The sequence below is a fragment of the Echinococcus granulosus genome, assembly GCF_000524195.1.
Source record: "Echinococcus granulosus chromosome Unknown EG_S00026, whole genome shotgun sequence".
NCBI classification, from domain to species: domain Eukaryota; kingdom Metazoa; phylum Platyhelminthes; class Cestoda; order Cyclophyllidea; family Taeniidae; genus Echinococcus; species Echinococcus granulosus.
Window position 1 is genome coordinate 775,355 of NW_020170406.1, and position 9,498 is coordinate 784,852.

The 9,498-nt window shown below is 42.7% G+C and overlaps 2 protein-coding genes across 2 annotated transcripts in view; one reads left to right on the plus strand and one right to left on the minus strand. All coding sequences in view use genetic code 11, as the record gives it.

Moving 5' to 3' along the window:
* Window positions 1-2,725, minus strand: part of EGR_04314 (Asparagine-linked glycosylation protein) — a gene marked incomplete at both ends in the record, with an annotated part of 3,953 nt that extends 1,228 nt beyond the window's left edge. Inside the window, 2 exons of the mRNA XM_024493563.1 lie at window positions 584-1,412; window positions 2,715-2,725. Coding sequence (XP_024352071.1) covers window positions 584-1,412; window positions 2,715-2,725 — 840 coding nt within the window. The remainder of the gene's footprint in view (window positions 1-583; window positions 1,413-2,714) is intronic.
* A 254-nt stretch (window positions 2,726-2,979) lies between these two features.
* On the plus strand, window positions 2,980-9,232 carry EGR_04315 (Serine/threonine-protein phosphatase 2A regulatory subunit B alpha isoform; the record flags this gene model as incomplete). Its single annotated transcript, XM_024493564.1, has 9 exons — window positions 2,980-2,998; window positions 3,039-3,098; window positions 3,132-3,208; window positions 3,263-3,407; window positions 3,482-3,868; window positions 3,945-4,109; window positions 6,764-6,889; window positions 6,974-7,109; window positions 8,146-9,232. 9 exons carry the CDS (start codon window positions 2,980-2,982, stop codon window positions 9,230-9,232), a joined length of 2,202 nt encoding a protein of 733 aa, XP_024352072.1.
* Window positions 9,233-9,498: the final 266 nt, after the last annotated feature.

Here is a 9,498-nt window from a genome sequence, read left to right on the forward strand (position 1 = left end):
AGGATACTAGAAATAATTTCCCCTGGCATTCGAAGCATGTAAACAGATTTAACGTACCACGAACAAGGTATTGGCTGAATTAACATGCGTTCAATTAACTCAGATTCGAAGTAGTATGGAGCTGAATACGAAAGCGTAAGATGTTAGGACACATCACATTAACTTTTGATACGATACAACGGTGCAGGAAGGCACCCAATTCGAACTTTCAACGAAATATTTGACCTACAAGAAGTTGCCTTGATACATTCCTTACGAGATTAGAAACGTAAAATGATTCTTGAAAGAATACGGGTGGATTTCTAATGTTCTATGCAAAGGCATTAACCTAGATTACACAAATTTTAAGCATGAAGCGCAATATTTATTTAAGTAAAGCCCTAGAACATCACTTTAACAGATTTTTTTACTATCGTGAACCACCATCGCCACCACTTACTATTTTACTCGTTCTAATTAGAGAACTTCCTTTAATTGTCGTCTACTAAGAGCACGACTCAACATTTGGCTAGCTTAAATCCGTCTTGGCATTTGCAAAAAAAAGGTGATACCCAGTACGGCTTACTCAAACAAATAAACGTACCATATGATTTTTCTCCGGCCTAAACTGCCCAATCGATATGATCCAGGGTTTGCGTTTCTCTCCACCCACCCTCTCCTCCACTCTACGTGGACATGGTGGGTAGAGGAGGTAAGGTTGCGTGCCAAACAGCTCTGCGACGTGTCGCCGCGTCCATGTCGAGTTCACCGCCACGAGGCGACAATTCACCGCACTCCCAGCCCAACCATAGGCAAAACGAAAGAGCACATAATAGAATTGTTTGAGAATGGTTAGTACTCTACTCCTGCGGATTCGTGCCGCATTATTGTAGCTTGTCGCACTGTCAGAGGTACGTGCCGCAACACGACGTTGCATATCGGAGGAGACAGTGGGGAAATGGACGTAAGCACCGCACCTCGCACCGAGAAGCCAGGCAAAGAGAGGAAGGGTGAAGGCGAAACCCGTAGTGTCCAGGTAGATGTCGGATGGAAGACGGATGAGGGCTTCAAAGCCCGCAACGAGAGAGCCAATGGCCTGGCCAGCAAGAGTAAGGAAGGGGTAGAGTACGGGCCGGAGAAGAGGCTCACTTCGGAGAGGAACGAAGTGGATACGGGCCTCGTCTTTCACGACGATATCGAAGGTATTGCGGACGTGTTGGAAGACGAAGGAGGGAGCGGTGAGACAGTCGGAATCGTTGGTGTAGATGAAGATTAGGAGGTGGGGCCGGTGCCGGAGTAGGGCGTTGACACCCGTCCAGAGAACTCGTTCACCGCCACCGCCTGAGGTGCAGTAAGGGTGGAAAATGGAGAGGAGGAGGGGGGAGCCAGACATCTTGTGGTACTTGGCCCAATGTTTGCGAATGAATTGTCGCCTTATTAGGAGACCAAGCACGAAGATAATCCAGCCAAATATCCATAACAAAATACCCGGCAGCAACATTCACGCCTAAATGTAAATAGCAGTGAAGAAATCAGCGCCTCTAATGGTCTAGTGCCAAGAAATCATGCTACAAAGGGCCAGTAAAACCAGAGAAGGACGGCTAACGTTGTTATGATAGAGCAACGACAAGTGCATTTAACAAAATTGCATCGCAGTTAGGTGCTTTTGAGAGACCGGTTTAATTTATTATCACGACATACTTAGAGGATGTGAACAACAAGTAGATATTGGAATGACTGTGTAAGAATTGCATGTGCCGTGACGCAATAAGACATGATAAAGGCATTGGGCGCAATATCATCCACAGAGAGCAATAAATTGCGTTACCAGTGGCTTTAGTCCAAACACCAGACATTTTACATCTTAATTATGCCAAGAGGAAGGACATATGTTGCAGGCAAGACGATTTCTAATTCTGTATAGTGCACCAAATACTACGTCGAAAAAGTGAAGAGTTAAACGGAATGTGAAAACATGAAAGGGTCTCAAATAGTGAAAAAGAAAAAACAGAAATCATAGATACCCATTTACTAACGACATTAAATGGCACTACGGAACAAGAAACGCGAGCCCATTACGCGTAAAAAGGGAAGTCTGCAGAAAGCAAGCCCGGCTACTTGAGAAAGTTTAAAGACCTGAGAAATGCACAACTGGTAAACAATCCATTAGGAACAATGCGGCAAAATGGTAAACCCCTCCCAGAAGTATGCTTGGTATACACGAACAAATCCAGAACCAAGCTAATTTTACATTAAGGGACAAATTAGTATCTAGTGAAACACAAAGTCGAATCCCAATGTACCAGTGAGCAAGAGGGTGCTGCAACAAGCCCAGCTGAATAGGATGGCGGTAGACAGCAAAAAATAAGAAAGAAGTAAGGAGGTTGGAATTTAAAAGATAATACGGAAAATCAACTTAGGGATACAAGGGTTTTACAACTATCAGGCCTATGAAAACTAACCAAGATTAGCAGCCTTTCATAAAATTCGGCAACTAAATGGCTTAACTTAGCAACCAATAAAATGTTTGTCAAAAACGGTGTCAAACCTCACAGATGATCATGTAAGTGCAAAATAATTTTTCAAAAATATGTAGAGAACGAACTTTGCCAATTAATTTGAACCACTTAAGCCCCACTTACTTAATCTAAAGGGATCAACGATTTCAATACATGATACTAGAAAGAAAAACAACTGCTGAAGAAAATAAGCTAAAGTTTTTGCTACAACTGTACACGCAAAGCATTTCCTAGGTCTAAAATTCAAAATTTTAATGTAACAAAAGACTGTCATAAGTTGTACAAACTACAAGCATGCCTTTTTGTTTAATAATTTTTTATGCCCAGTATTTTGTTCCAGTTTTGTTGCAAGCATTATGGTTTTGATCCATTTAAGCAGTGGCGCCGTGCTTGGGTCCCCGCCCCTTCTTTCGCTTTGGCGGCTTTGCGTTTGCTGCGTTTACGTGGACTTGTTAAATACTTTCAAAAACGATCCCAGACGATGGTTATTGGTTCATCAGGTTGTCCCTACCAAATTATTTATCTATTTCTTCCTTTTAGAACCACTTAAGCTGTACGTAGTTGATGTTAAGGACGGCGATTTCGGTGACGCTAAAGGAGGTATTGGATTTCAATTTACTTATCTTTTCCTAGCTGACATTTTTACATGTGCTGAATTTGATGAATCTGGTGATTATTTGGCAGCTGGTGATAAGTCTGGCCACATATATGTTTTTAATGGCAATGGGCAGGCAAGATTTTCTTAAAAATAATGCCTCATCCAGAACCCAGTGTACAATATGTTTTGCGCATTTACTAGTCATGAAGCCGAGTTCGATTACTTAAAGTCCTTGGAAATCGAGGAGAAAATTAATGCTATATGCTGGCTACCAACTGTCAACAATTCATTGCATTTACTTTCGACAAACGGTACGTGCATTTTACGGTATCCGGCATCATTTGTACCCGAACGATTTGTTTTCTCACTATTTATTTTCCTTCAGACAAAGTCATAAAGTTGTGGCGCATGTCTGAACAGTCTCCCTTTGCCTATAACTTCAATTTCCGCGCCGATGAAAAGGAAGGCGAATGCAGTGGTGAAATTGAAATGCTGTCAGAAGGGTGTGAAGCCAACGCCTCAGTAAAACCGGACAGTTGTGCCATTAATAACTCCTGTCTCAAAAAGGCTGCCTCTTGCACTTCCCTACGAATTCCTCGCTACAGGAAACGTAAAAATCTTACCATTGAAGTCCGTCCACGAAGGATCTATGCGAACGCCCACACCTACCACATCAATGCTATTTCACCTAACTCTGATCAGGAGACATTTATATCTGCTGACGATCTTCGCATTAATTTGTGGCATCTAGACGTCCCTGACCAGTCATTCAGTAGGACCCACTTGTTTCGATTTCTCTAACCTCGGTGATGACGTTTTACCGCTTCAGATTGTGCGTTTTTTTGCAGCAATCGTGGATATAAAGCCGGAAAACATGGAGGAGTTAAACGAAGTGATCACTTGCTCCCGTTTCCATTCCGAACTCTGCTACATGTTCGGCTACTCCACCAGTCGTGGCGTGGTTCGTCTGTGTGACATGCGTGCAAGAGCTCTGTGTGATAATCACGTTCTCGGTACGCATCCGCCATTTTAATTTTCTAAATAGCAGTGAACTTAGTTCACGTTGTCATCAGCTGTTTGTTTCGTTGTCCTCATTCATTTTCTCCCCTTTTTACCGCTGTTCAGAGACGTTAAGATTCAGGCTTCACTGGATACCCTCACATGTAGCGACACACATGCATGAAGATTTTCGGGTAGTGTGCCAAGCGTGTAGGCATCTTATATTGGTAGCTGTTGCAACTGTGTTTGCAAGTATCCTAATCTAGCTCTTAATGTCTGCGCATTCGTTCTCGATGTCTGTGATTCTTGGCTAGTTTTGTCTTCCGGTTTTCTACAGCTGTCTTTTTTGTCAAAATAGGTAGGTAAACTGGATTAGTACGCCTGCTACTGACTCCAACTATGTATTTCTGATGTTTTTTTGGTAAATAATGGACAATTATTCGCACCAAATCGTGTATTACAGACAGCTCGGTTAAGATGGAAACAATAAAGCAGTTGTAGAATGTCCTCGGCTTGCGAATAGGTACACTTTACCGCAACGTCTTATGGGTTTTGGTGCCCAATTTTCTGATACTTTGGCAACGAATGCACTAAACTAACGTGGACCAGGGAGTTGGGGATGAATCTATTGGTTTACCACAAAGGGACACTTTTGACTACAGATTGTTTTCCCCTAAAAGTCCAAAGTCGCTTCATTTGTTTGTTCTCCCTGAGTGGTTCTTGTTGAAGTAGCTGGACTTTGAACAAGTAGGCCAGCCTCGTAGCTATTGCGGATAAACGCCCAATGAAAGCGCAAGTCTGGGCGTTTTCAATAGCAAGCTGCCGTTGATAACATTGATAAAGACACGGCTATTCGATTTCACCTGTATCTCATGCCAATTTAGTGCGATTGATACTTGCAGACCCGAATCGTAATGGCAGTAGAAGCATTAGAAAGCATTTTAAAATACCTCTTCTTTTCAATGGATTTACTGCTTCTTGTGAATTCCTGATAGTTGTCGAATCAAAGTTTGTTGATACGACCTTATGTATTTGAAGCATGCTGGCGTTTTCAGCTGTACTGGACTACCTTTAGATTTTCTCACTGGGTATTCTTCCACGGTTGTTTTCTGTTGTGTGCACGTGCTCTTTGTTTTGTTCTGCAGCAAGAAATTGACCCCATTTTCTTGCAGGTAACCGTTTACTGGTTTGTTTATTTTTATGTAATTTACGATTGAAAAATTGGGGGTGTCTTGGCAATCAGTGGTTCCCTAAATTGGCCGAAGCACTTCCTTCGCCGCTGCTGTAATGTTTTGCGGAGGAATAAGAAAAGAAACAAAGTTCTTCCGCTTTTCGTTCACTATGGATTGTTTTTCAGGTATTGAGTGAATACCACCCCAGATGATAAAGGATGAATATTTGCTTACAATTTAGAGCCGTGGTTGGGTTGCACTTTACGTACTTTTGAATGTGCGCCTTTTGAAACCTTTCCTATGTTTACTTGCCTGAACTCTGCTGCGTACCGCTTTTTGAAATCATCTGATCACTTGGATAAATAATGCTTTACAACGTCTCATTTATCTGCAAACATGTTATAAGCCGCAGGAGTTGTCGAGTGGCTTTAGAAAAGATAGAAGTTTGAAGCGCTGATAGCTTGATCGTCTTGTTCAAAACATACATGGACGCCTTAACTGCGCAGACTCAAGTATGTTTGATTCAGGGTGAATGTTCCCTTTTTTCTGTATTTCTTTGGGCTGAATTGAAATGTTTTTCACAGCCCTCAAGTAGTGTTTCAACGCTCGATAGGTGGTAATGGACTTCAAGTCTCTTTTCTATAGCTTAATTTGAGCAGAATTCCTCGTATATGGAGTAGCGCAGCCTAAATTTCTATTATAATGGATTATGCATTTTCGGGAAGCTTCATTAGTGATTGTCCTTTTGATTTTCTATAGTGCAACATTGTTTCGTGTCAGTGTGTTTCATATGGCAAACTTGAAGCTGCTTTTTTAATAACTAAGGTGAATTATGGCATTTTAAATTCGTTTATATCGGGTATCTCAGTTAACATTTTCATTATCAACGTCGCATAAGTGTGATGCCTCGATCTATTTATCAGCGTCCGACGTCACAAACATGTGAAATGTGTTCTCTATCAATTTACGGTAGTCCAGGTTGCATAAAATCGTGTCGCGATAAGATTGGCTGAGTTTAGAACAACAAAGTGGATGTAGGATTCTCCTGATTGGAAAATGATTACATTTTCTATTTCTTTAACAACAGTTCCGAATGTGACATCTTTCGTCCGCTGCGTTAGTCAAAAGTGGTAACAGCCTAATTTGCTTCTATTCACGTGACTCCTTCAATATGGAAAGGTATGCGAAATCAGTAGTGTGAATTACTCCAAAGTACGTGATAGATTAGTACTGAAAGGAACCTCTCCATTCACACTAAAGTGGCCCTGTTTGAATGGATTCTTTGAATCGAAATTAGTGGCTTAGAACCCCTAATTATTTCACCGGTAACCGGCCATTAGGCTTAGCTTTGAGTTGGAAGTACGCTGTCTTCTCTGAGTGCCGTATTTAGCCTCTTCAAAACGCTAATAAAGTAAATCTTTGAACAAATGATCAAATAAGCCTTCACAATAGCATTAACGATTAATTTTCCATAATCGCTGTTTATTTTTTTCCAGTGTTGGATGACCCCTCACTGTCACAGAACCGCGGTTTCTTTTGCGATATCATCTCCAGTCTTTCCGATTTCCGATTTGACCACTCTGGAAATTACATTCTTGCAAGAGATTACCTCAATCTCAAGGGTAAACTTCTTCTCTCCCTCGTCCAGTTTAACTCAATTCTTACCACTATTTGTCCTCACTGACCTACATTTTATCTATCTGAAGTTTGGGACATGCGAAAAGGCGAACGACCCTGCGAGGTCTACTCAGTTCACGAACCTCTGCGCTCGCAACTGTGCATGCTCTATGAGTCTGATGCCATCTTTGACAAATTCCTCTGCTCGTGGTCTGAGGATGATCGGTGAGTGGGTATTTTATTCTATGATAGCACGTGTTCATGACACGGCATGACCATTAGTTGTGTGATTTTGGATGTTTGAGCACCTGGACCTTTGGGTGGCCTTCACCTTATACAAGTTGGAATTTTTTCCTTTTACGTAAGTAGAATTTCATGGTGATTTCTTAAAGCACCCTCAATATTCTAAGCCTTCTGTGTAAAAAAACTTAGGAACTCATCTATGAGCGCATAGCGGAGAATTTATGGAAATGGTAGAAATTGGACTGTTTTGTAATGACGTTTAAATCCACCTACACTCATTCACTCTTCGTAATCTGTGCCAAAAGGCATCCAGATCCGTGAATAAATAGTTACTGAAACAGAGACAACTGTATAAAAAAGTCTGGATAAACATTGCACCTACTAATGAAATCTTGGTATGAATCATGGTGGGTGAATATGAATTATTTCTTGTCACATTTTTTTGTCTCGAGCAGGTATTTCCAGCATTTGTGTGATGAAGCGGTTCTTGGGCTTCTAGGGTTCAATGGATTGTTCCTAGTTTTCTTCCTCCTCCTTTACTACTTGAAATGAAATAAGCTGTGATTAAGTACCCCTGCCTCCAAATCAAACAAATCCGTTGTTGTTTTGTACGACATTTTGTAGCCAGTGTATCTGCCTTCATTATTTTTTTGTTTTTTGATCTCAGCCTCGTAAATTTACTGTATTATCTGTTATGTCAAGGTGGAGTTGAATTTCGGCTTTTGATGTCTTAACTAATGAGATTTTTAATGAACTATGCTAATTTCACATCTGCTATGACATTTTCACTTGTTTTTTTACTATACCTCTGGTCATCTTAAGATGGATTACAGTTTATGCGTTCCACAGTGCAGATTTTAGGATTTTTTGTGTTTTGAGGGTGTAGTTATTGTTAAAGCCCTGCTGGAGACGTTCTGTAAAACCCCGGTAGCCAAGATCCTGGGATCTTGGATATGAAGTTCTATGAATTTGTTGAGAAATGGGGTCATTTGTCAACCATTTAACTGATTACTTTCAGCTACGTATTTACCGGTTCCTACGGCAACGTGCTGCGCATCTTCGATCGCCACCAGGGCACCGACTGGGCCTACGATCTGGGGGAGTCGAACGTGCGTTTAACAGTCGCCACCAATACCACTGCTTTCCCTCTCTCTGTCCCTCCTACTCTCAACCTTCGCTCTCATCGATCCCGCCTCCAACCAAAACGCTTCATTTCACCGGACTCCGAGGTGGCCTCGCGCTTTCAACTCCAGGCCGTGTGCCTGGCCAACGCGTCAGCTCTGGACGCTTTGGTCACTGTCACTTCTCCCTCTTCCTCCTCATCCGTCACCACCACATCCAATAAGAGCGAACACAACGTTCTTGCTTCTCCTGTTGTCGCTGGTTCAAAACGTCGCAAACAGACTCTTCTTCCAGTTCCGCGTCCCTATGACGACGAGGAAGAAGAAGACGACGAGGAAGATGATGATGGGGAGGATGTGGATGAGGACAGTGATGAGTTTGAAACCGTTGGAGGTGAGGACCTTGTGGATGGAATTCGCCGCGATCCCTCCAAAGTTAACGGAAGGTCATCATCGGCGTCAGTAGCAGCAAGATCGATGCTCATGGGGCTGCGGGAGATTGACTATAAGCGGCGCTTTCTACAAGTGGCGTGCCATCCACAACGTCTGCTCTTTGTGGCGATGAGTGGAAAGGAAATGTTCTTTGTCGCTGGCAAGGAAACGTCTTCAGCGGCGGGGACTCCTCGGTGTCCGGAAAATGAGGAGATAGGGTTGGAGAAATGCAGGGAGAATGTGGATGGAAGTGTAAATTCAAGCCACCCGCCGGTGAGCAGTCCTCTTGATATCAAAGCCGCCAAGAGGCGACGACGAAGAAAGGGCGAAACTGAGGTGCAAATGATGTCGAGCCTGACGGATTTGCCATCTGGCTCGCCACCGGCAGGGCAGACTGACGATACAGCGGTGTTGGCAACAGCAACAGCTGCATTGATTGAAAAGAGGCGGTCAGTATTGGAAGATGTTGATGAAGGAGGAAAAGTGACAGAGGACAAGCCTCGGGCAAAAAGACACGCTGCTGACTTCACTGCGGACATGGAGTTTGAGTAGTCCACGTCCCTTTTTGTAAGACGCCTTTTTTATAAATCCCTCTCTCCTGCACTATGTACAAATTCCTCTAGCTGATTTTCGCTCCTGTCCCTGACGAGCCCTGGACTGAGAAGGAAAATGAGTAGTTTTTTGCCTCCTTCATGTTTAGAGTAACCACGGTGTAAATCCTCCGTCTTTTTTTCCTTCTCTATCGAATTGATCAATTTACTTATGAAGGTGGTGCAAAGGAGAGAGGATTCGCGTTTTGCTGGCCTTCACGAGTTGTT